Genomic DNA, 27,805 nt, shown 5'->3' with positions numbered 1-27,805 from the left:
TTATGTAATCGCTTGTGTAAGGGTTGCACATGATGCATCATCTACTTTGGAAAAAACTACTCAGCAGGGGCTGTGATTTTATACACTAAAAATGAATATTTAGGACCCAAGAGAAGCAATTCACAATTTTGGGAAGGTGGGGATATTGTAGAAGCATAATTTAAAGTGGCTATACGGCTCTTTTAAAGCATGCACTTTAAAAGATGTATCTTTTAAAGCACTGTTAAAAGATGTATCTTAACATTTCCTAGGGTGATCCATCACAAGCTGACTTGTCTGTTTAGGATTTTCCCAAATGTTTTTCTAGTTAGATAAAAGATACACATGAATGTACAAAATGATTTGGCTGTTTTGTCTGAAAGATGACAATTTGTAGAAAACTGAATTTGCCACATTTCTGTCTTTCCTTCGCAGCTGAACTGGTGTTGTGCCTTATATCTTTTTGATTTGTTAGAGTAATTTATATTCATAGAGCAGAAAAGCTGGATTCCATCCTCCATATCAACCTGTTCAGAAACTTAACTTGCATGGATATTTAAAAGAATATATAGGAAAAATCAAATTATTTCTGAAATATGCCACCCCAGGATGAATTAATCCACTAGCAGCACTGTAACTCAGAGTCTGTATGTTGTTGCCCTGGAAATTTGTATCAGCACACTTGTAACAGTTTGATTTCAGAAACTGTGGTGTTGACTCTTAATTTGTTACCTGTAAGTTTTACAGGTGTCATTGATAGGGGCAGTATCCAGCCAGTGCATGTTTCAGTGCAAGATGTGGCTATTTGCCAATGACTGTGCCTGGGAGTTTATATTTTCAGAGGTTTATTTTTCTTTGCACAGACTGATGTCAGTGGTGCATGCCAGTACATTTAAGGAAAAAAAGGAATTCCTACTTAAAATAAGTGATTCTGTGCATTTTATAATATACATGCTTATAAACACAGAAGCCTGGGAAATTATCAGTGTTTGTCAAGGAGGCATGTAAAGGACTCTCTTCAGAGTTGTACAAGTTATGTGCTATAAGGAAAAGAAATGAAATGTAATCATTATCCAAATGCAGTGAGTAAAGATAAGAGCTTTCCACAATTTATCTACCAAATGTGTGTCTCCGTCTAACACAGAGTGACTCTAATACCGCAGTTGTAATATTAAGTCTGCCCACATATTTTGTGCAAAATCTCAGTGGTGAGGCATTCATTGCCTTGAAAAGCTGACACAATGGAATGCTTTTTGTGCTGGCTCTGGACAAATTATAGTCCATTTTATCAGTTCCAAGGTCAGAGTACTATCATGGCTCTTGAACTGTAGTGTAGTAAAGTGGGCTCTATTGAATGTTCAAGGAACAGCCGTAAGTTTGCCTGATTACTGCAGCCAGGTATCTCTAGCACAAGAGACTTTTTGTCTGAACCTATTTCTCTTGTCTACATTCTCATTTTTGCTGTAATTTAATTTCAGAATTGATTTTTGCTGCAATATATATGGAGTTGTAGAGCTAAGGCACTCTCAAGACACACAGCAGCCATTGTTAACATGTCACTGTAGAAATGATACATTGTTTGTATCAGCTCGAGTGCTGGTTGAAGCATAAGTCAAAGGGCGCTGTTATTAAACCCCTTGTACTTCCAGAGTCTCTTTCTTTCCCTACCATTCTTGTAGACTACTTCTATTCTTAGCATTGAAAAACCTAAGCCCTTTCACACAAAACCTGAAGTAGATTTGCATGGACTGAATACTTCTCTTTCCTTTTCTAACTTGTCTGCTACTAGCCTTTCCTTCCCTTTCAAAAAAACATGCTATCAGTATGAAACATCATTTTTATGCTCTGCATGCCTGCACTGGTGTGGGAATAATTATTTTCCTGTGAATAAAAATCATAATATATTTTTTCTTGGCCCCTCTGAAATGCAGAACAATTATTTCAAATTAGGATTGGATTTTTTTTTCCTAATAAAAACTGCATTATTGAGTAGAATCAATTTTTCTCATGGCATACAGTCTAAAAGCTCCTGATATACCCTATGTGGATATGAATATTTCCTTGCCCATTTTGCACTTTCTCTTCTCCCCTTTTACACAGCAGCTCATCAGCACTGCTTTTTGGTGTGCAAAGTGGGTAATTTCAGTAACATCTCTCTACCCCTAAACTTCAGCTTTCCTTTTTTTGGTTCACTCTCTTGAGTTCATGACCAATTGCAATGCATCACTGATTCAGTGGTGTGACTTCTGCTCTTTGAGAGCTGGTGAAGGAATGTGGGTGGCTTTCTCTTATCTGCCATGGGACCCCAGCACACATGGGCATCAAAGATCTCAGAGTTCCTGTAAAGTAAAAATGAGGACAAAATGTAAAAAAAACTGACATCTCTTGGTAAGATGGAGCTTAGTGTGTATTTAGGTGATATGATGTGCTTTATTGACTTACTGTCTTAATTTGACTTCTAAAACTTGCTTTATTATTAAGTAGTTGTGGATAATTTTGAAATGGGTACCACCTTGCAATTGCAGCAGCCCTTTTTTAGCCCTGTTTTTTAACTCTTTTGGAATACTGACATAGTCTATAACTTTCTGTAGAGTGATAAGCTGTTGAAATATTTTTTCCTTTCCTTTACAGGGAGTAATATGTGGGAGGCTGTGGACTATTTGCTTCCAACATAGGAACAGCCTTGAGTTGGGATTCTGCACTCCTGAGAGAATGCTGGGAATCTGCAGAGGGCGACGGAAATTCCTGGCTGCCTCTCTGACCATCCTTTTTGTCCCAGCAATTACGTGGATTTATCTGTTTGCTGGGAGTTTTGAAGGTAGGAGAGGAATAACGGCTGAGGGGAGGGTGGTGGGGTATTGGATGATTTGTAGCTGGGCAGACAAATGTAGATCAGTCATCATTGGTTTTATTTAAATAAATTTTGTTTGGCTTGCATATGAAATAGTTCCCAAGGTGCAGATTTCAACAAAAGGCCTTTGTTACCATGTTATCGCTACTGAGGATGCTCAGTTAATTACTGGCCACAATTACTTGGTTTTCCACTCACCTTTGAAAATGTGCAACAACTCCCCCCCGCCCAGTCTACTAATCTTTTCTCTGTATTTTCTAATTTTTAAAAGTTGGTCTATCCTATGCCCTGTAAGATTTTTGGCATCTCATTTCAGAAATGCTGAACACAGAAAATCAATGCATATCTTTATAAGGTTTCTTTACATAAAAGTAGTTTGGATCCACATCCACCTGACTGTCAGTGGATTCTTTTAGTTGGAATATCTTTCTGTCCCCTTCTTTTTTTAGATGGAAATCCTCCAGTTTATAGGTACATTGACTTGCAGCTATGTAATGAGCACTTTTTAAAATGAGACAGGGAATAATCACTACTTTGTCTTTTAAATTACCTGTCTGATGAAGTTTTTTTCCTGGCCTTACAGACGTTCAGCAGTAATACTTCAGTTAGGGGAGGATCAAGGATTCTGGTTCTCCTGCTCTTTGCTACTTTGTAGCTTTTTAAAATTTGTTTGTTTTGTTTATTGTGGAGGTGAAGCATTTTATATTGGACAATAGGTCTGTTATTTTGGCAAGAGTCAAAAAACGTCGTTTGGCCTTTGTAGTTGCATTAGCATGAAGAAAGGTGTTCCAACCTTGTAAAAACTGTTCAGTCACTAGTTTACAGTTTGATAATTTTAAAAAGGCATTGTTTAAAATGTCAAGCTTCTTTCATGTATCCTTGGCTGACAAATCTGTGCTGTGTTTGGAAACAAAAGAGGTTTCCATGTTAAATCACAAGTAAGAGCATGTAAAGATTTTCTCTGTGTGTTGCATGCGATTCCGAATTAGTTATATTCCATGTACAAATATTTGTTTATGCAAATTTATTCAAGTACTTACAATTCTACCTTAATGTGCAGTAACTCCATGAGCTCATTCTAGAACGAAACACTTGTGGGATTCATGTTAAATTGGAAATATGAGGGGTGCTAGCTGCATACTTAAAAATAATGATCTGGCAGGCAGAACAGTACTGATTTTGTTTGATTTTTAAAAGCTGAGCAAATGCAGGCCTCACCTTTTTGCTTTTGGAAGAATATTATGCTGCTTTGTCATAATGACTATTTTAATTGTGTCCACAATTGATAATGCCACGGTGTTTTAAATTCCTCTGTGAGTAGAATCCTTTGTTTTTACAGAGAACTCAATACAAATCTTGCTGCTGTGGGGTATTTGAAGTGACTTAAAGCTCTCACTGTGAATTAATCTTAAATGCAAGCTAGGGAGCAAAGCCCATTACCTATTACATTGTAGCCTTGCACTGGAAAAGGACTGGAAATTATGTACAGTTAGTAACGATCAGTTATTTTTCTGTTTCTGTTTTCTTTTTTCTTAATTTTGGATGGGGATTATTGAATGTTTCTTGGTTAATAAACTAAGATTGATTATTTATTTAGCCAAATAACAGCTTGTATTTTCTTAACATATAGGTATTAAGACAAAAAGTTAATGCCATTTTGGTATTCTACATGACTTCTTGGGTTTTTTTTCTCCACAGTGGTTCCCAGAATTTACTCATGTTTGAGCTCACTGTGGAGGTTGTAGTGAGGTGGGGGTGGCTTTTTTCTCCCAAGTAACAAGCAATAGAACAAGAGGAAACGGCCTCAAGTTGCACCACAGGATTTTTAGATTGGATATTGGGAAAAATTTCTTCATGGAAAGGTTTGACAAACAACAGGCTACCCAGGAAAGTGTTTGGGTGACCACCTCTGGAGATGTTTAAAATAGGTGTATATGTGGCACTTAGGAACATGGTTTGGTGGTGTACATGGCAGTGCTGAGCTAATGGAGGGACTCAATGATCATAAAGGCCTTTTCCATCATAAACAATTGCATCATTCTGTGATTCTCTAACTGAGTAGAAAATGGCTCACAACAGCACTGCGGCTTGATTTGAAAGCATCACGAATGTAGAATCCTCTCTGCCTCCTGGCACTTGTTTCTTTTGTTAATCACAGGGCTAGAAATATTCTTTTCAGTACATCTGGTTTTAGTTTTGAGTAAATGATTCTTAGGCTTTTCTCCAGCAAATTAAAGAAATCATCAATACTTGGTATCCTCATAGATTCATTTAATTATTCAGTGTGGGAGGGGCCTCAGGAGTTCTCTAATTAAACTGTTGCTCAAATCAATGTGGATTTTGGAATCAGGCAACATTTTTTAGGCCTGTATTCAACAGTGTCTTGAAAACGTCCAAGGACAGAGAAGACATGGACTTGCAGACGCACCATGAATGAGTGCCCCCTCTATTTGAGCCCAACATTCTGGATAGTTTTTCACACATCTAGTAGTCCACCATATACAGGGTAAAATCCCAGCTTGGATACAAGAATACTGTGCTTAAATTCAAGGGAGATTGCATCAAATGGTCATATATTCATAGTCATGTAATCACAGCAGGCAGTCAGGTTGGTCAAGCATGATTTACCCTTGGTGAATCCAATTGTCATGCCAGGCCTGGGAATGTTTCTGTTTGGAGGTACCTAAGTACAGTAGTAAAATCACTGTGGGCTTTTATTCACTAAGTGAAAAGATTGACCTAGCTGAGTTGCCATAGCAAAAAATTTTGTGGGGATTTTTTTGTTCTGCATTTTTTTCTTTGTTTGTGTGTTTCAGGGCTCTAGACTCAAATCTCTGATATGAAATCTGTAGTACTGTGTCTGCCTCATAAGTTCTTGATGTAATTAGGAATAACATTACTCATCCATGTGTTTATATCTAAGAACTTAAGTTATTCATTTGCCATGGCATGGGAGTGGGATCACATTAGAAACCCTTAAAAAGCCTTGTTAGTCAATCTGTAATATAAAATATGCCTTGCTGCAGTCTGTTCCCATGCCCTGCTTTTTGAATAGTTTCAAATTCCTTAAGACAGTTTGTTTTATTTTGGATTTTGTTCTCTTGTCAGAAAGTACATGGCAGCCTGCTACTTCACAGTTGTCACTCGACACTTGCAGTAAGACCCTTCCTTTAGGATATTCATTGGAGGTGGTGTTACCCAAGCTGTAACAGCAGTAGCTACTAAAAGTCTCATTAATCATGGATAAATGTCTATTAAGGTTATGAAGAAGAATATTAAAGATGATATTGAATATTCTGTGGCTTTTGAATATTCCTGGTTACTGTTGTTTTTAATAATGCACAAGGACACCATAATTTCAGTTATCTGTTACTTTGAATGAAAAAGCTAATTGTTCCAACATTCTTAGAATTAATTCAAAAGACAAAGTAATAGAGTAGGAAGAGTGGAGTGCATTTAAAACAGAGAAGAGAAAATAATCAAATAGTACATGATGAATTTTCATTAGAAAGAAAATAGCAGTTTCACTAACTAGTGGTAGCTCCATAAATAGCTTAATTTTTCAAGCCATATGAAGCAGTTTGCTCTCCCCCTTACCATGAAGGTCATGTAAAATGGAGATTTGGAACTGTAATTTGACCATACTTTCTGGATTACTGATTCCTCAAAAAAAAAAAAAAAAAAAAAGAAAAAGGAAAAAAAAGTTCACTGTGGCTGTGTGACCTCAGCAGATTTACAGTCACCTCCGTTTCGAAAGGATGAAAATACACTTGTGTTACTAGTCCCTGTGTGGTGGATCCACTTGAGGCTGAAATCCTACAGTATGTGTGTAGAGCTCCTGTGTGGAATATATTTCCCAGGAAAGACAGAGCCAGTAATGTAACCTTAGGATGAAAAATTGAAAGTTGTGTGAGATCCTGAAGGGACTCTGTAAAGGAGTAGTTGACTTTGATTTCTTTTAACTGCTCAGGTAGCATTTTAAAAAATAGAGCCTGCCTTCTTTCCTGGGACTTGCTTTCTTTGGTTGTCCTCTTTTCACTCCACTGTTGGGCAGCTATCATTCCCTAACAAGTCATTTCAGTCAAAGTCATCTGTAGAGACATGACTGAAGCCAGAGTTGGGCAAACACCTCATAAAATACAATAAAATAAATTGAAGGAAGGCTGCAAATATTCATCTTTGTGTTTAAATGGATTCACTTTAATGCTGTTCACACTCTTTTTGTGTATGTTTCCATAAATATCCTAGTGAATATGTTAATTGAGAAGACTGTCTATGGGAACAATGAATATCCAGTTTTAATATTCATGGGAAGTAGATTTTGAAATCATATTTGTGAATACTTGAATCAAAAAACTGATTCTGGGGGTTCAGCTTTTTTCAATTAAGTGCCAAAAGTTTATCACGTGATCTGTTGCATGATGAAAACTGCCCAAACTTTTAATGCTTGCATGAAGTGGCTCATAGAAAGAGGCAAACAAATAAGTAATTACTAAAATGTCTATCAGACACTCGCAACTGATGAACAATCATCAGAAAATAATTCCCTCACAGACAATGTAATCAAAAAGACACAAAACATACAATTGCTTTTTTTACTATGTTTCCTTCAGTTGGCCCAAATTTTATCTGTTACGTGTCTCAACAGAATGAAACATGACAACTTAATCCAATGTCCATTTAAAACAGAAGCTTCCACCTTTGTATTGATCCTGTCTTTTTAATAAAGTTCTGAGAGGACAAGTCTTGAAAGGGTGCCTCTGCATGTAAGTAAGGGTGCTTCTGTGATGAGTGCCTGAACAGGTGTACAGGAGGTGGATTTAGTGAATATTGGCTCTCCTTAGTCAAAAAGCCACCCCTTCCTTTCCATTCTGGAGTTAATAGTGCTGGCTGACTCCTCTCTTGTTACATTTATTCCAGGTGATAGAGAATTACCACTTAAGCACCTCTGTCTCTACTGCAGTTGCTATACCTTCTTAAATATGTTTGGGAATCCTACCAGAGTACCATCAATTATGATAGCAAAGACCTCAGGCTTATGAGAAGTTTTGTTGCTCCTGGAAAACTTGTCCTTCTATGAAACCCTGGTGATTTTGCTATACAGAATGCTGATAAAGGACCAGAAGGTCCATGCTGTGAAAGCTGGAGAGCTCGTTCTCTGCTCATCATCTTTAACTGAGGAGTCAGTGATCTTATGTTTTTTTTTACAGACTTGAGAAGCCTTATATGTCCATCACTAAGAAAATAAAATTAAGTGAATATGGAAAGAATTTGACTCCCCATTTTATAAATAAATAACCTTCTTGTGAACAGTGACAGGATATTTGAAGTAGTTTCTGTACCAAAACAAGAATGGCCTTGTATCAGGAATGTAAGCCAAAATACACCATGGCCATGAGAAGCTTTTGGAGGTCAAATGGTGGAGTTAGTGAGGAACATGGACTTTTTTTTTTCTTCTCAGCCTTTATTTGATTAAACTTAGAATTCTGCAATACAATTTTATCCTTAGCTAGTAAATGTCCATTCCCACTGGAATGCTGAAGTTGAATGTCAAAATCAATGCTGGGTTTTTTTTCAGCTTGCCAGGAGTTCACATTCTTAAACCAATACCCTGTCATCTCAGGAGAAGCCTTGAATCTTGCAATGGCCACTTCTTCTGTCAGTGTGCTGTGCCAAGGGAAAGCAAGCCTACATTTCTTTTCAGAATTCCAGTAGAGAGGGCACACGTTTTATTTTGATGCTCATATTTTTAAGTACATGCTTTCAGAAAAGCAAAGTAGGCTGTGGGCTTACCTTCTTTGTTCTCTGTACAATCTCATGGTTGGATGGAATGTTTCTTTGCTTCTAAACACCAGTTTTCTCTTGGCTTTCTTTTCCTTGACAGCTCTTAATTTGTCATTTCTGGCAGAAACATAAAGGTCAGAATGAAAAGGAATTCTTTGACAGGCGTGAGGGGCCAGCTTCTTTGGAACAGCAGCTAAATGAATATAACCTGTGGGATTTCTCAAGAGTTTTGTTTCATCTTGGTCTTTCTCCTTCTTTGAACAAACTTTTGGGAAAAATGCCATCTATAAAAGTTGCATTACACAAAAGGGAGCAAATTTCTCCCAAGAAGAAGAGACATCTGGATGCCCAAATTCTGTTAGGGCTATGTGGAAGACTTTAAAGTAGGACTGCTATTTCCTGATCATTCCTTCTCTGTTTCAGAGATGGATAGTTACTCACTTCATCATCAAAACATGTTTTTTAGTATAAAAACAGAAAAGCAAGGTGAGCTTAAATGTCTTGCTAAAAATAAACAGACAAACAAACCCCAAGAAGCAACACTTGGCTTTCTGAAAAAAAAGTGTGCAATTTTAAGTACATCCGAACTCCTTTGTGTGCTGGAACTAATGTAGCCTGACTTACTGTGATTGATACCATGCAGCTGATTGATGTTGAAGTTGCTTTTCCTACAATTTATATAATCTAGCTCCCATATGGATCTTTTGGTGTCTAAATAAATCCTGAGCTCCTGCTGCAGTGTATTTCTCAATGGTAAAATGTTTGGCGTCTCTGTCTCTCTCTCTGTGTTTCTGGCAATTGTAGACGCTTCATTACCTCTGACTTCTTTCCCTCTAACAAAGTAATTTGAAATTAATCAATGAGCTTTGGGGGCATAGAGGCAAGCAGGTCAACAAATGTATAAGCATAAAATGAAAAAAAATCTGAAAAAGAGATGCTTTAAATGATAGAAATGAAAATTTTGTTTTTGATTCTCAGAACATATAATCTGGGCTATTCAATTTTTCTGAATTTTTTGTATTTAAAATTTGTGGGGTGTTTTTCAGATCAGGAAAAAGTTTGAAATCAAAATCTTGTCTTGTCTTGTTAGACAGAAAATAGTATCTGAAGTGCCTTACGGTACTTTTTAAACTCATATTTTGAATATTTATTTAAATGTATATAATACTAGAAGGAGGAGGAGTCTGGTTAAAAAAAATCAGATAATTACTTCATACACTGTGTATGGTCATTCTTATGTTCTGCAGATTATGCTCTGGAATGGTTTAAAAGCAACTAAGTGGGAAGGTTGATACCCTGGTTTTGGGTCAATCTGTTTTAGGTATGGTTAGCTTAACAATACCAGTATCTTCAACACATTTCTTTTTAAACCTTCTGTACCCTTTTCAAATGTTTTTCAGACATGACAGCCATTGAATTGTTCAGCTGATTAATTTTTTTCCTTCCCTTGAAGTTTTACTTCTCTTGTGTTGCTTTGCAGTTCTTGTTTCTAGACTTGAAAGAGACTTTTTTTAATCTATCTAGATATCCTTGGACTACTGAGTGACATGCACGACTAAATTCAAAAACATAGCCTGACAGCAGTCATCCTGGTTCACTCAGCTTTGTAGATACCAACAGAAAGAGGAAAAGTTGGTGACCTGGAGACTGATACATTTTTAGCCTGAGATTCTCTTCCAGTTTAACCCTGTTCAAGCTATTTGAGCCATCCTGTGACAATAATTCTTTCTAACCTGTGGTATGACTGACATTCTCTATAATTCTGTGAAATGGTCAAAGTCCAGGATGTAAACATCAAGGTTTTAAACCTTTTTTTTTTTTTTAATTTTATAATTCTGTTTGTCTTTCAAATTGCTGAATGTCAGAGTTTGCAGAGATGAGGAATTGGGGTGGAGAGCTGAAAGTAGTGAAGTTAAAATTATAAAAAGAAAATTATAGAATCATCACATTTTCCTAAATTAAATTCACAATACAAAGGAGACTGTGCTTGTTTGGTATATATTTACTTTAAAAAATAATTATAGACACAGTTAAAATATTTTACTGTATAAATGAAGTGTTTCACAATGAGATACTTTTTCCAATGAACTTGTAATAATGTCTGTACCTATTATAGAGAAGAGGTGTGTGGTTTGTTCTTTGCATAGTGCTTCCTCAACTTCTGAAATGCCCAGTGAAATCACCACCAGCAATAAAAGCTTTTAAACACCTGGAGCAGCTTACAAGCTTGAAGTTAGTAACACACCAGGGTCCTGATTAGAAAACCGAAAATGTGTATCTACAGAATGAACTGAAAGTGTGATTCTAGCACAGTCAGCCCTGCTTGTGTTGGCTGTTGTTGAGCAAGCACAGGCCCTGTCAGGGATAGAGATGCACCACCATGAGCAGCAGGGGAAGCCTGGGCAGCTTGTGGACTCTTATCTGGCCATTGAAGCCTGGGCCCCTACATCTTCCAAGTGATTATTGTTTTTCCTAAGCAGTTTAAACCCAGTTATAGCTGTTAGTGCTACACTAGGATCTTCATTTGGCTCATAGATACAGGATTAGGGTTGTCATAATGTAGTTTAAAATCAAAGAATGTTGCATACCATTTCTGTAATATATAGATTATTTCTGGAGCTGAAATAAAGCCATAGCTAATAAGATGGTATTATTCTTATATGTTGAAAAGCACTTGGGGGAATTGCTGGAATAAAGAAGTGTGAAAGTTATCAGTTTCTTATGGGATTAAGTAGAGTGAAAAAAAATACCCCGAAGTTGTTGTGTTTCTCCCCAACATTTTCTTTCCCTACAATTTTTCCTACTTTATCATTCACCTTTCCTTATTTGTGTCATTGCATCTCTCCTAGACTAGTTACAACAGTCTTTGTTTAATTTGTTTCAAAATGGACCTGACAGACAAATTTGTAGATTCTTCTCAAAATTACACAGAACAGTTACTGATTGAAGATTTGTAGGTTTTTACCATCATAGTGACTGTTAACAGTCAATGTCTCTCACATTTTGCATAGCACAGGCTGTATTATGTTGTAGAATTGATAGAATACTGCTGGCTGGTAATTCCTGCATCTGACCCATGTGTTCCAGATACACCAGAGCTGTTCTTCTAGCCAGATTTCTGCAATTGATTTTAAAGCTGCTGGAGGATTCTAGCACTTCTCTGAATAAATTATTCTGTCTTGTTAAAAAATACATGCTTTAATTTCTGTCCAGATATTTCTGGCTTCAAGGTAAGACGTGAAAGACAAGAAGTAGATGATAGGGAAAAAAACCAGAAAAAGATCATTTTAACAGTTTCAGTTTCATGTAAAGTGAGTAATCATGATTATGAGATATAGCAGTACATAAAGTGAGCTGCAAAAATATCACCTTGAGGACTATAGATGAGAGTGCTACAGTGCTACAGCTCTCACAACTTATAGCTGTTTAAAAAAAGAGATAAATTCATAGGATAATTGCTAATCTTCCCATAGCTAGTAGAAGCTAGTTATCAGGATGATCAGTTGCCATCCCAGTCCAGAAAAACTAATTTCCCAAGCAAAATATTTGTTTTGGGCTCCAGGTTAGTGTACGTTTTCAGTTGTGAAAAATAACCCTTCAGAAAGGATCAAATCACAGTTTCGATTGCAGGTTAAGCATGGTTATTAAATTTAAGAAGAAAGATGTATTTCAGCACTAATTTGGCAACCAGTTATTCATGGGATCAAGGCTTATAAACTTAAAATCTATCAGTATTGTATTCTCAATTTTCCAAATAAAACATAAAATCACTGTAGTGTTTACAATTTACCTTTAGAGCATTAAGACATGGAAGATTTCTCATCCGTTTCTTTCCCAATGTTAAGGCATTCAGCATTCTAGAATTGTACTGGAATCATATTGCCACTTTAATATTTCACCATCACTATATTACCTGGCTGTCATTGGATTTCATTTAACCCAACTCTGTGATTTTGCTTGTTAACTTTAGCAGGAGTAATGTTTTCGGATGAATGAATGCTATAAAAGTCTGCTTTTTATTCTCTACTAATCAAACTGTTATAATGTGTATCTCAAGGGATCCACACTGACTTTAACAAAGGATTCTTTTGGTCTGAAATATAATACGCACAGAATGTTTTCTAGCAGTATTAACTATAATGGATTTAGCTATTTCACCTCTTGCTTCAGTGCTTTACAAATCCCGAAGGGTTTAAGGTAAAAATCTCAACAGTGAGGTTACATTTTCTATAATATTCTTATAGGAACCAAGTTTACAAATCCATCTGCACAGCTACACATAATTACTGGTTTCCAGGGAACTCCAGCTAACTTTCTTCAAAGCTTTGCCAATATACACAGAGGTAAGTAAGTTTGAAAATAACAATTATCTGACTTATTTGAGTTGGGTGAAGGCATTAGTTGCGTGTTCATGTACACTTGAGTGGAGATGTGATGAATTAAGTGATCTTTCCCATAGAATGCAAATGCAGTCATTTAACCAAATGATTGAAACCTACTATTTATCTGCTTTAAATTGCATGACTTTGTTTGCCCATGAGCTGCCTCATAGTAACCTGACTTCAGAGTTGCTGATGGTGACTCTCTGCTTCATACTGAGTTTCTTGCTTTTGAGAGACTTAAGAGCAGAACGTCCCCCTGTTGTTATTTGCGGTCTTTATTTCCTCTCCCCAGTTTTAACTGTTTGCATATGCTCCCTTTCAGCTGCCATACGGGTACCTTAGTGATATGATATTAATAGCAAAGATTAAGCAGTTTCAGCTCACCAGAGAAGAGATTAATCATCATCAGGCCCAATGAGAAGTTTAATTTTCTGCTCTTTTTTTTCCACTAAGCTCTGCTGGCTGCCACTCGCACCAATGTCTGTGGGACATTTAATAACCTGCTTCTGAAGATGCATTTCAGTGGTTTCTCTCCTTTTATTTCCTCTGTCAATCTCAGAGAATTTCATCATTTTAGGCTTTAATTGAAGACCACTGTGAGGAGGTGGAGACAAGAAAGTTATTTCTTGAACAAAGCTACTTAAGGGACTTACGGTTTTTACTGTATTCAGGAAGAAGATGGGTTAAGTCAAGATACTGAAAACTGTGGGAATTGTTGTTTTGGTATGTGACTACCTGCTCCCCTTAAAAAATTCCAAATCCTCCTTGTCCTCACCTCCTGTTTATATGCATTTATTTATTTGTGCCTGAGAAGTGTGGTTAGATTTGTGGTGCAGTATAGATGATGTGGAGCACACTGAATCAGGGAATGACAAGAAAGAGTCCACATTGAAAACTTCATAAAACAGCTTCCAAAATGACATCTGTACTGATAAAAGCACTCATGTGGGGTGGTTGACTAGTTGACATAGCAGTTGCTGTTCAAAATGGCACACCTCAGACTGGCACAAACTTACCTTACAGAGAAGCCCTAAACTTAATTAAAATTCTTCTCTGAGATGATGCTACTCCTGTCACCTGTTAACTACAACCAGACAGTGAAGTATTGATAGATGATAATGTGCAATCTACATACCCCCCTATTTCTGGAGTTTTATCAGCTTCTAAGAGGTTTTAGGAGTGGGTCTCCATTAGGAGCCGCAGGAGATTACAGTTTTCTAAGTTAGAAAAGGGCAGATCAGACTAAGATAAAGCAACACACAGCACAAAAGAAAAATGGTTAGTCTTTTATGTGGTCTTCAGATAGACCTCATGTATGAGGTTGTGGATGTGTGAACATGTGGATTTGTTGGTTGAACAATGAAGTTGCAGTTTCATTTGAACAGCACATGATGTGAAATCACTCAACTAGCATTTTAAGCAGGTTGTAATTGTGGATGCTGCCATTCTTGCATTTCTGGCTCTGGCTGCCTGGTTTTGAGTCAGTGTTTCTCCTGTTTGAAAAACAGGTCCCTTCAAACTTGAAGAGGCTCAGGTTGAGCACCTGAGATCTTTAATCCAGAATCTCTCATTGCCTTTTAAAATCTCTTTGAAAATCTGGCTTCCCAGCCTGGTACTTTTCTGTACTGGAGGTATTGATTTATTCTATCTTGCCAGGAAGACTCTTGTGTAGCTGTACTATTTTAGCTTCCTAAAAGGCCTCTATCTACATTGGTCACTTGGGATGAACCCTGGAACTTCAGCAGGCCTCTTAAGTTTTCAAGTCACAGAAACTTGCTGAGCTGTATTAGAAATGGTCTTTTTTTAAAAGAAGTTTTTTGCTCTTAGTAGCCACTTTTTCATCTTGGAGACTACACACACAATAGGCCAGTAAGTCTAGATATTAGCTTAAAAAAATAATTTTACACATTGCAATTGCTACCACCAAAGAAAGGACAGAACCCTTTCCACCAACAAATCTACAACAATAGTACTGTTTTTCTTCAATTTAATTTGTAGGTTGATTCAGGGGAGGCATATCTAGAATGGTATTGTCAACCTGAAGCAAAGCATAATCATAATTTTGTGGGAAAAAAAATATTTGCACCATACGGCAATCTATGAACACATCTGATGTGTAGAGGAGGATGAGACTCGCAATTTCTTTAATTGTTTTATTAAGGACAAGGTATTGCCCTTGCAAACAAATTGTTTGGAAAAACATTTGCATATTTAAATAGACTTATATATTTAATAGCTAATAGTTGTTTACCTTGTATATCCATCATTACATTACAATGAATAGAAAGACCTTATATTATTTGAATCTTGTTTAGAAATACTCCGCTAAGGTCCTGGCACATTGTTTGACTGCATGTAAGATTGGAATAATCTGAGCCATTCCTGGACAGGGGTTGTTTTCCTGCTAATTACTGTTTGATTGCACTAAAGTAAGGTGCTTGATCTAGGAGCTGTGGTGAAATAGCCTCTGGTTAGAGGCAGACAAGTAATGGAAGACTTCCACTGGTGGAAAAATTATCTGTGGTAATTTCATGTGGTGCTTGTTGGAAGAATCATTTGCAGTAAGTGAGAGTAGGAATCACGAACAGAATTGTTGAGAGTTGTAACCTGGTTTTAGTGGATCTCACAGAAAAGAAGTTCTAATGGTATGGTGAAAACTGAGAAAGTGAGACCTTAATTAGGAATACAGGAGCTAATGAATGAGAGTGAGGAAGGAACAGTTCTCAGGTGTTACTGTCGCTTGTCATAAACTCCAAGCTGAATGGAGTTGCAAGCTGGCTTTTTTCAGTAATAATCCAGGCAGGAAGAAAAGACAAAGGACAAGATATGCATGCATTGCAAATAGTGGGATGAAGTAAAAAAGTGGATTCATATGGAAAAGAGAAGGTATTACCTTGAGGAGTCAGGAAGACATGGAGTTCTGTTTTGAAAGCACCATTTGCAGGATCACTAAAAGCAGCCTCGCTGAGCTACAGACTATTCTTGTATTTGAGCATCATATATGTGTGAAAAGATTCAGCTCCATGAAAATGTGGACCTTCAAGATTATTCATTAGGTTTGTATATTTTGAAATTACAGGAAATTTTTCAATGTGAAACCTATTCAGAACATAAAAGCTACCAGTCAAACTTGCAAATTGATGATTAATATTTGGTAGTCATCAAGTGTTTATGGATTTAACTGAATGAATGTTTTAAAACTGTAGGAAATCATCAATAATTGTTAAGAGAGAATTTGATGTTACAAGGAATATGGATAACCAGCTTATTTGGTCCTCTCAAGAGCAAATACAACATTAGATGAGCAATATATTAAAGAGAAAGAGAAAAGTGATCCTGTAAGTGAGGCATTTTTGGTGGGGGCTGATGGTGGAAGGACTATTTAAGGCTAGTTCAAGTCTCTTTAGACCTCCTAATACTTTCTATTATTAGTCTAACTCAAGAGCAGAGGCTATACATCAACCCTCTAGTAAGGCTACTGATGGTTATGTGGTTAAAAATAATATGAAGAATAACGAAAAGACAATGACTGCAGCTTGATAAGGAGTTCATATTCTGCCTGTGTACTCTAATGAGCAGTTCCAGTGTACTACAAAGAAAACTGAAGAAGTAACTACAACACTAAAGTTTTGGTTAATTATTTTATATTCATATAAAAGGCAAAGTACATTTCTGGATACTGAAACAGAAGAAGAGGAAAAAAGAGATGAAACTGAGAGAATCAATATTGTTTCAGGATGTCCTGTTCAATGAAAGAACGGCTTTGAGATTCCAGACTATGGGTAAAACCACATTCCTCTTTATCTTTAGACACAATCTATAGTATTAACAGCAGAATGTTGTTACCAAATTGGTAACAACAATTTTTACCAAATTGCCAGCTTATGGGTATGGGAGAAAAAAATGTAAGTGCGAAGATCTTTGTTTATTCAGATAGCAAAGGTAGGGTAAAACAGATCAGAACTTCACATAAGCAGTAATGCAGGATGTTTGAATTATTATTTCTGAGGATGTTTGTTGAGAAGGTTCTCTTAGTACAGTCCTAAAGCATATGGTAGAAGGTCAATCCTCTTCTCTAGCTGTTTAAAGAGAGAAAGGTTGATAAATAGTGAAATTCTCAGGAAGACGAGGACTGCACATTTGTATTCAATGCTGCAAGCTGACTAGACTTTTCATTGCATACAAAAGTGGATTTGATCAGAACATAGCAAGTTACAGCCTGAAATTGTAGCAATGGGAGATTTAGGTAGAGTTAGACAAGAGGAGAAGTAGCTCTAAACAGAAGAGAGTTCTGTGTCCTGATAGATTGTGAACAAGAGTTGTGAAATCATCACCGCAGATTTTTTTAGAGCAGAGCAGTACAGTGGCAAATTAAATTCAGTGTTGGTAAGTGTAAATGTAAGGCACCTTGGAAAAGAGTAGTCTTAATACACTATAGTGGATTCTTAGCTGACCATCTGGAACTGAATCTTGGACTTAGAATAAATATTTCTAGTAAAGTTGGATTTGATACTGGGGGATAGTTGGTGATGTATATATGATGTCAATAGCCACAGGCACAACTTGAAAGGCCTTACTAGATATTAGGATGGGAGACTTAATTGTTTTTTCCTTTCCTTTACCAGATTGAGAACTTTCTAAATACACAAGACAGGGCAGAGCTTTTCACACGAGCAGATACTGTTAATACCAAGACAAATGTGTTTTATCAGATCAATAATGCATTTAGGAATGCAAATAGGAAGAAAATATCTGTTCATCAGATCAGTGTATTTCTGACACAGACTCTGTGTGGTATTAATGAAAAATAATTCTCGCTAGTTTTAATGCAAAACTCAAGCTGTTTAAGAAAGGGCTTATATGATATTTCAGCCTGGGACAACTGGGCCTGAGCTCAATAACTGCAAAGGTCCCTTCTAATCCTATGTGATATCTTTGCAAATATATTCACTATTTGCTTCATGGAGCTCTCTTGGGTTCCACTGAACAGGAAATAAATAATCTCCTTTGCTAGAGAAGGTGTATTATTTGGAGATTATGTTTTGGCTTCTTCATGATTTTAAAACACCATTTTTAAGGATTAAAGCAGCAGCAGAGCTGATTATTTAGTGGTTATTACTTGATGAGGTAATGACACTTGGCTTATTTCCTAAGCACTTTTTGATCTACTGATGAAAAATGCTCTATAGGCTAGGTAATATTATTGTTAACAATAGTGGAGTGTTGGGAACTAATTAGTCTCACCAGCCTTTTTAGGCAAAGGCAAAGAAGTGTTGATGGAGAAAAATGAATGCTGTTAAGCTTTAGGAATGCTTTTTTTGAGTGACAGTCTCACTGTGTAACATGAACTACTCCAAGCTCTTGAGTGCAGTTGCGTGAGAAAATGGATTTCTTTCAAAGTGGGTGGTTCAGGGTTTATTCGGGCAGTGTGTGTGTGAGATCAAGTTTTGGTAGTGTGGGGAGTAACAGGGGTGAGTGAATTCCCTGAGAAGCTCCCCTTACAACAGAGCCTGTGCCAGCCAGCTCCAGGAAGAGCTTGCCCCTGGCCAAGGCCAAGCCCATCAGCCACAGTGGTAGCACCTCTGGGATAACAGAATTAAAAATTAAGAAAGAAAAAAAACCCAAATTGCCACAGAAAGAGCAGCTGGAGAGAGGACAGAGAATATGTGAGAGGAAGACAGATGGGGAGGAGAATGAAACCTTCATAACCCCAGAGGAAATCATTAGCAACCTGCTATGCTACATATTATTTATAATATATTCTGTACGTAGTTTTTGAGAAAGCTTGATGTTGATGAAACCTGGTTCATGAAATCCAAATTTGAGACTTGATAAGCACTAATGAGTTATTTGTTCACCATGTAGACCTTCAGTAACCTTCAAGATATAAATGAATTCATGGAAATCTTTTATTACAGTTTTTTGTGAATATGACAAATTACATTTATTGTATAAAATAAATATGACTGTCAAAAGGTTAAATGAAATAACTCTTTTTTGACAGTTTGAGTGCCCATGGGGAAGTCATCTAGCCTCTTGGCTTTAATACTCTTAAAATCTAATGAACTTGAGACTGTCTTCAAAAAACCATAACAAGCAGTTTCTCTGCCATTAACCCCATGAAATGAAATAGCTTCCTCTTTTTTCTACTTGACATCTTACATAGGTGGGAATTTTCTTGAAACTCTTGGAAATAGTACCATTTTAAAAAAGGTATCCTGTAGTCTGTGTGATAAAGAGGGAAAGAAAGAGGTGGTGCGTCAAGACTGTTACCAGAATAAGCGGAGTAATTTGACCACCATAACTGTTGTTATCCAGATAAGTACTGGAATGCCTCTGTTTCTTTAAAGTTTCTTTTGAAACTTGAATTCTTTTGAATGAGGAAATATCTCCTGGTTTCATACTTTTATGTAACTGCAGCTGTGTTGCTGTGGTGGGTTAACCTTCACTGACTGCCAGGCATCCACTGAAGTCACCCTCACTCTTCTCCTCAGCTGAACAGGGGAAAGAAAACATAACAAAAGGCTCATGAGTCACCCCACTACCAAAACCTTGTCATGCAAACCCAATACAGTGGTAGACCTCTTATTTAGTCTTATTTAGTCTCTATGCCTTACAGGTAGTTGTACCTGATGTCTGTAGTCCATAATTTCTCTGCTCCTAATTCCTTGCTGAAAGCTTTATTGTGATTCTATACATATGTTTGGCTTCATAGTAGACTGTGACAAGAACAGTTCATCAGAGAAGTGAGAATTAAGTGCTCAGTTGCTCTTTTGAAGTTACTTGTTGCCTTTTCTTCCGCTCTGCTCTTTTCAAAAGAAGACACTGAATGGTCATTCTGACTACCTCAGCTTACTGGACACAATTGAAAGCAATTTCCCAGTGCCTTGTTTATTGATAATTCTTAGTGATCTTTGTGGCTTTTGTTTCTTTCTCACAGGGTTGTCTGGAGTGTTTTCATGTAAAACTCTCTTTTCTGATCAATGATGAGGGTAAAAGCAGCAACAAAAAAGAAATTAAATGGAACTGTTTTCAGTTTTCCTACTTTCACTATTTCTTACTGCATCACAGCCTGTCACGGCTGTGCTCTGTTGCTCACTTGCATGCTCACCTGCACCCCTGTTTTCTCTTTCACATTTGTGCTTGCTTGCTCTCTATCACTTCAGCCTTGCTTACTCAAAATACTGTATTGTATTTGCAGGGAATGCCCCAACGAAGGCAGGAATGATAAATCTGACTCCATGTTCTCAGAAGGCTAATTTATTACTTTATAATACTATATTATATTAAAGAATACTGTACTATACTATACTAAAGAATACAGAAAGGATACTTACTGAATGCCAATGAGTCAAACCAACTCACACCAGAAGCCAGTGGGACAATCAATCACCTGTGGGTAAACCATCTCCAAACACATTCCAAAGGAGCAAAACACAGAGAAGCAAATGAGATAAGAATTGTTTTTCTTTTCTCTGACGGTTCTCAGTTTCCCAGGAGAAAAATCCTGGGTGAAGGGGTTTTTTCAGGGAATGTGAATGCCACAGTCCTGTACCTGTTTTCAGCTTGCACTTGTGCTGGTTCACGTATCCCTTACGCTCTGACTTCTTCCTCAGTGTTTCACACCTTGAAGCCTTTTAAGCCTTTTGTGTGGCACTTTTTTGTGCTTCATTTCACTCTCTGTCTGTCACACATGTTCAATTTTCTCTGTTTCATTACTGGATTCCTGGGGACATGTCTGCAGTGCTGCCTAGTGGGAGTAGGGGCTGCTATTCTAGTATATCTCTGATAGTGTTTATATTCCTTGTTCAGCACCAATGATGATGTGACCAGAAAATTTTAACCACTGCTAGTTTCCCTCCACATATACATCATTACTTCTTGCTCTCGCTCTTTAAAAAAATAGCATCATTTGCTTTCTTTTTTTAAAATTGATTTTCACTAGGAAAAAAAAAGGGGTTATTGTTGCTTGGTTTTACATCTCAAAATTGTTCAGCAAAGTTATAATGTGTTCTGTCTGAAGGACCCAAGGAGCCTGGAAATAAAACTAAAAGAAGAGTGTTGCATCCCCCAGATGCAACAGATAAGATCCAATATGGTTCAGATTTTCCTTTCTATACAAGGAAGGCATTTCAGACTTGAGAATTCATGCAAGTCAGATGGGCATAGTTCAACCTGTCTAATGCTTTCCTATGCTGCATATTCTGCTCTCTAAATACCGGCTTAGCTATGCTTAACATAAAAAACAAAACTAGAGAAAACCCAAAAAACCAAAACCACTGACTGCATTTTATGTTTTTGTTTTGGGACACTTTCTTGTCATTAATTATCCCCTTTATGAGTAAACTTCTCCTGACCAATGTAGCTTTCTGTTCTTTTTTTCCTACTACTCAGCTATATGGGAATTTTGCATCTGTTTTATTTGCACAAACTTACATGTTTGTATTTAGGGCTTTCACTGAATAAAATGTGATGAGAAATCATCTGGCCGGTTAAGAAAAACGAGGAAACAAGATTTTCAGATAGTTAAAAATTTCCTCACAAATCTATGTCCTGCTTCTCTCTGCTTACTTTTAGTCTTCTTCCTGCTGGAACAGGTTTCCCAGAGAAATTGTGCATGCCCCATATTCAGAAGCATTCAGGGTCAGGTCGGATAGGGCTTTGAAGCAGCCTGAACCAAGTGAAGTCATTGATGTCCCAGCCCACTGCAAGAGTATGGGACTAGATGACCTTTAAAGGTCTCTTCTAACTCAAATCATTCTCTGATTCTGTATTGAACTATTAGTGGAGGGTGTTTGTCCTTAGTTTCAGCTAGTTTCCAGATGGTTTAAGTGTTATTTCACTGCAGCTAAGAATAAATAAAAGATAATACATGATTTTCCTTTACAGGGAGAAGAAGCTGTCTCTTTTTCAGTCATTTATGATAAAAGGGAAAAGGGGTGCTAGGAGGGAGATTGTCAGATGTTTTATAGAAATAAAGCAATTCAAATAATACAATTGTGACAGGATATCAAAACTCAATGTATGTCTACATTGCATTTAGAAGTACAGTTGAAGAATTGCTGTCACATATGCAGTATCCACTGCTGTAGGTAAGGTGGAATACGGATATTTTGGAAGCCTGTGTGCAGCCTGAAGTGATCTAGCCTTACTGGTGTCAGTGTCTGAATTAGTTAATTGAAACATCTCTGGTGTGTCTGCATTCAAACTGCCATTACCCATCACCAAAGTTACAGAGATAATGGTCAGCCTGACAGAAGCAGAGGCAAGAAGGGAACCCTAACAGTAGAGGGACTGAAAAAGCACTGGAGGAGACCAGAGGCCTTTCCAAGTGATCTGCATGACTGATCCATCCTGTTCTGTCTTGTCTCTCAGCCGGCACCTGCTTGCTTCCTGGGAGGGTTTGTATCTGCCACTGGTAGGCACAGAGGGCAATTTCTCTCCTACTTCCCCCTATCAGAAGTTCACAAAACCTTGGGGCAAAATAATAATCAAAACTCCCAAATTATTCATTAGTTGTTATTGGAGCAACCACTGTTAGTAATTATGGGATATTATTTTAATATATCTTTGTAGTCAAAGTAGAACTTTCACTGTCTGAAATGCAACTTGATTTAGAAGATATTTAAAGGACTATTATGAGTGGCATACCTAAAGGCATGTCCATTTTTCTACAGTGACAAAAGGTTACATTTTGGGATAATGAAGGTTTAAATAGATCATTAAAGTTTGAAGTGCATTTTACTTTGGAAGCAGAGTTTGAAAGGGAAAGAAATGTTATTCCCTGTCTCTAATGCTTTCCTTGACTCCTGGGTTGTTTGAATTTTCAGTAAATTTGAATTTGCCTGTATGACAAGTCTAGAGCAGAAGCCCATATTACCAGAGGAATGAAGAGCAGTTTGGGCTTGCTAAATGGAAAAACTGTGCTTGTGTTATACCACAGTTGCAAATGGGGAGATACTGCACACAGGTAGGAAACCTAAACATGCTTTTCCTTGTTGTGGCCAGTACAGGGTGAGATGTTGTGGTAGCCAAGGGAGAGGGCATGAGCATTTTATTCTATACTACCTCATGTCATTGCTGGGGTCAGACAAAGGGACTCTCCAGGTGAAAGGCTTCCTTCCTGGTTGAGAAAACGTGGAGGGAGCTGTCTGGTGTTGTCAATTATCAGGGAATTTTTCTCTGTGAATAATTTGTTGTAGTTTTTTTAATTAATCTTGTTACTGTTACTGTTTGTTTTCTTATCTCATTGCCATTTTCAGTAAATTGTTTTAATCACAACCCATGATCTTTGCCTTTTGTGCCTCCAATTGGAGTTGGATGGAAGAACTAAGTTGGGGAATACCATTCCTAAACCATGACAGCACTGTATATGAAATGGCAGGAGATAATGTGCTCCGAGCTTGGTTTGGTTACAGTGGGAATTCCTCCTGCCAGCTGCACACTGGGATGTGAAATGCAGCTGCTTTACTGCAGAGCCTGACATGGGCTGCCCATCTTTCCCTCTGAACCCTCCCTGATGGCTTTCTTTTGGCTTTTTGAGATGTTGAACCAAAAACAGACGTGTAGTGAGACAGCAGCTTGTGGAGAGAGATGCCTGATATCTCTGTATTTGTAATTAAAGTTTTCACAAGTCACTATCTGTAAAAATGTAGCGTGGTTTGTTGTTCATTTCCAAGTCTGTACCATCAAATGTGTATAAAACTCAAATGAGTACTAAGGAAGGGAATGAGTTATCAGCTCATTGGAGACAAGGGAGGGAGGACACTAAGATACATTCTAGCAGACAAATCAAAGTGGACTTCTCAATTTTCTTGAAATTTATCAAAAAAGAAAACTCTGTGCTTTTTTTTTTTTAAATTCCATTAATTTCTTTAATGAGTATTTGAAAATCTTTAACCTTCAAGAGTAATTATTCTCTAAGTCTTATCCATTCTTTCTGGTGTGTAGAGATTTTTCTTCCTTAAAAAAAAAAAAAGAAAAAAACAGATTAATTATAAGAAGATGGATACTTAACTAAGCTCCAGGCTTCTTGGTGAGTCCTAGCCTGTAGCTAATAAATGTTATCTCTGGCAATTTAAACATTTTTTTCTTTTAATTAAGTTTTTTAAAAAGTAGGGATATGTTAAAAAATTGCACAACAAGGTGATATATAACTGTCATGAATGAATTAAATTCACCCATAGTAAAGCTTCATTATGTACCTATTTTCAATGACAGAAAAATAAAAGAAAGATTATGCCTATTGTGGTGTGAACAGAATCCTTCTCTTAGTCTGTAAAACAAGAAAATGTAGTAGTAAAATCACAAAAATAGGCAAAAGGAGAAAAGAATTGATATAATTCCTCAAAACTTTAAATATTTTAAACACTCTCAGTTTTTAAATATTTAACAGAATTTAATTTGACTGATGGTGTCTCTTTGGCTAAAAAAAAATCCCATACAGTCTTGTCAATCCCAAATATCTTAATATCCTGCATTCTGAATCACAAAAATCATGACATTGAATTTCTAGTTTTGTTTCTAAAGTGACTCTGCATCTGTTCTCCTAAAAATAAGTCCTCATTAGCTACCATTTAGGTTATGAATTATTAGATCAGAATTTATAACTAGATAATAATTTCAAGTTTTTCTTTGGCATTCTAAGGAACAAAAAATCTTCTTGCTATAGAAAAGAAACTTTGAGTAGCAGTTCACATGCGCATTCACATTAATTAGGACTGTAAAAGCTAAACTGTACATGTAAGGCAGGTACATGGGATTTTCATCTAAGTGAATTCTGGGTTATTTTCTTTTATCTGTCTTAAAGTTCTAAGGAAGATTCATTGAAGAATTATGACATCTCAAGTAGTACTTAGGAGGTGCATGTTATTTTCCTGTTCTCTGTCTTTACTACTTGCAGTGTGGGAGTGCTGAGTGCTGTTTCTCTCTAACTCCAAGACACAGGAATCATTAGTTTTCAGAAGAACAGCCCAGGGCACAGCAGCTTTTGGAAAATTCTGTGATAATCCACAGCAGTTTGCACTGTAATATGCAGTTACCAATGGTCACGCTGCCTCTGGGCAGCTCAGTAGGATTCATGGAAGTTGCCATCTGTGCTTGTGGCAATTTCCTGTGTGCTTACTTAGGAAAAGAGTTGGGAGATGTCTGCTTCCTCTTTGATGGGTTGCCTTCCAGGTAAAATATGGCAAGAGAGACCCTTGTGGATGAAGAGCAGGAAATATGTTTGTTTAGACCTTGTGTGCAGAGGTGGGATAGGTAGTGTGGGGCCTGATCTTGTCAGCAGCAGCAACTTCAATGAACTCTGTCAGTGTGCAGTTCTCAGGACCAGTTCTGAACTTTGATGGAAGTCATAGGTTAATTGAGTTCAAAGCCATTAAGGACAACTGGACATTGTCTCAACTGGTCTTTGATGGGAAGCTTGTGTAGTCATTAGTCACTTTCAACTACTAAAATGTGTACTCCATTTCACATTCAAAATTTGTCTTCAAGTTGGTGGTTCTTGCTAAATCATTTTCCGTAAGATTAAAGGGCTCTTCCATTCCTGCTCTTTTCTTCATGTGGAGGAACTAACATAGTTCAGCCAACTCCTCAGTTTTCTTCTTGCAAGCTGAACAGTTTGATCTCTTTCAATTGTGGGGCATTATCTCTAGTTTTAACTTTTTTGCTGGCTCTCTTCTAAACCCTCTCAAGATTTTCAACATACTTTAAAAAAATGCACATGACAGAAGTCATGGTGGTATGAAATAGCATTCTCATCACCACTACATAAAGAGGTACTACTTATATTTATAACTTCCTGCTCATTACTCCCCAGTTATACTTCCAAGTACCAAACGACTTACACTCCTGCTTCTTAAAACTCTTTTTAATTATCTTCTTACCTATGCTGATTTTAAGTCCCTTCCATGATCAATATTTTCCAAAATACATTATTCTATTTTATAGATATACTCTGCATTGTTTGTTCCTAAAAATATTCCTTTGCAGTTGTACATAATGAACTGCATTTTGTCTGAGTAGGCAGGACTGCCCTGTCTTTAGCATAATTTTCACTGTTAACTTGGTGCTGTGTGTAAAGTTTTGGGGGGGTGTTGTTTGTTTGTTTTGTTTGTTTTTGTTTTGTTGTGTTTTGTTTTTTTTAGACATCAGTAAATATTAAATAGGAACCACTCTATTACTGAGTACTTTGAGATCTCGGCAGGTATTCCTGTTTCAGTAAACTTGGTGCTTGCAGTCTGGTTAAGTAGCCAGGTTTTAGTTCTTAATGTAGAATGTCCTCGTATTGTATCTTTTTAACAAGAAAATATGTTACTTGATCAGACACCTTGCTATGGTAATTTGTACATCTGTGCATAATATTTAGTTGCCAACTTTAAATCAGATGTAAAGATAAAATCAGTCTTACCAAATTGATATTTATAAAAAAAGGCTGTCTATCTTTAATTATATTCCTATCAATTAGTTTTCTGTCTTCTGACTTTTGGTTGAACTTTTTCATTACTTTAAGTGCACTTAGTGCATTTGGCATCAGTGCAACAGGCCCAAGAATCATCATGATCATTTTGTTTCTCCTTTTTGAGTACTGACAAAGAATAAATACTCAAATCAATAAAACAGCCTGTCCTTTCTGATAGGTATTAGGTAGTGGCTTTGGCTGTTCCCGGCACAAATTCCTTCCTTTATTTTTGAGCACACTGTCTTCCTGTGCATATTTAGTATGGACCACTGGATAGAAAACATCCTGGTTTACGTTCCTGTTAACAAAAGTCAAGTCTTAAAGTTGTCTGCAGTGCAACTAATCATATTATGTAAAATCACAGCACTTACTGTGTTCAAAAATGACAGACTCTCTAAAGTCTCTAAATAAGAGAGAAGGTCCCATTCAGTTCATTTAGTCTGCCAAACATGCACTGTTTTCCATGACGTTGGTATGTGCTTAGACATATTTCTGATCTTTTCTTGTCAGCATATTAGCTTCCTTCATTTTTTTAGTCAAGTATCAAAAGCTTTTCTTGAGGGGCTACCCTTCTAGCTTGAATCATATGGCTCAAGACCCCTTTTGAAATTTTTCTGAAGCACCATTATAAGCCTGTGTTGGAGCATCATGGGCTGAGTTTACACAAAGGGGGCACTGCAGTCCAAAGAACTGAACGTGTGTATTCTTGCACAATAGCTCTACCTCAGTGTGACTAAAATGGCTCTTCCAACTATTCACCACAATGAGGCTTCACAAGGGAAAAATTATGAACTTTCCAATCTCCTCCCTATCTTTCTAATTCTCTATTTGTCTGTTTTGTTAGTGCAGATATCATTGAGAGATCAATGACTGATTTATAGTTTTCATAGCTCTTGAATAAACCACACAAATTTAAAAAGGGAAACTGAAAAATGTTCAATCTACCTTACACAAACGTTCTTCAGTAATGTTGGAGTATATACACCTGACTCCCCTTTAAAAATTACATGGAATACCTTTGTAAGCAATTGCTGCTATTTACTGCAGTGAAGTCACTGTTTCAACACCTCCAAAAGTAGCTCTGTCTTAGTTTTCCTTGGGACTTGGATTTTTTTCCCTGGAATTAAACTTGTAAAGCCTCTTGTTCTTCTTGTTCCCCACAATCAGGACCATCTGGACATTGTTATGTTGTAATTGTGGAGAGCCTAATATTTTTGTTTGTTAGGATTATGGGATTAGTCTGGCTTTTAAATAAAGTGAAACAGACATCATCTCATTAACATTTATATTACTTCTTTTTTACTTTGGTTGCAGCCAGTAATACTCAAGTCTAAGTTTTGTGTGATTTTG

The 27,805-nt window shown here is 37.0% G+C and overlaps 1 protein-coding gene across 2 annotated transcripts in view; it reads left to right on the top strand.

The window, feature by feature from the left end:
• The window catches only part of LARGE1 (LARGE xylosyl- and glucuronyltransferase 1), a 271,398-nt gene that overhangs the window by 78,024 nt on the left and 165,569 nt on the right, over window positions 1–27,805 (top strand). For both annotated transcript variants that reach the window (XM_071422738.1, XM_071422739.1), the window contains one exon: window positions 2,611–2,797. In XM_071422738.1, coding sequence (XP_071278839.1) covers window positions 2,692–2,797 — 106 coding nt within the window. In that variant the 5' untranslated portion in view covers window positions 2,611–2,691. The remainder of the gene's footprint in view (window positions 1–2,610; window positions 2,798–27,805) is intronic.

The sequence above is a fragment of the Agelaius tricolor genome, unplaced genomic scaffold (assembly GCF_023055355.1).
Source record: "Agelaius tricolor isolate 1412-34295 unplaced genomic scaffold, bAgeTri1.0.p SCAF_3, whole genome shotgun sequence".
In the NCBI taxonomy this organism is placed as follows: domain Eukaryota; kingdom Metazoa; phylum Chordata; class Aves; order Passeriformes; family Icteridae; genus Agelaius; species Agelaius tricolor.
This window is presented reverse-complemented; position numbering and strand designations above follow the sequence as displayed.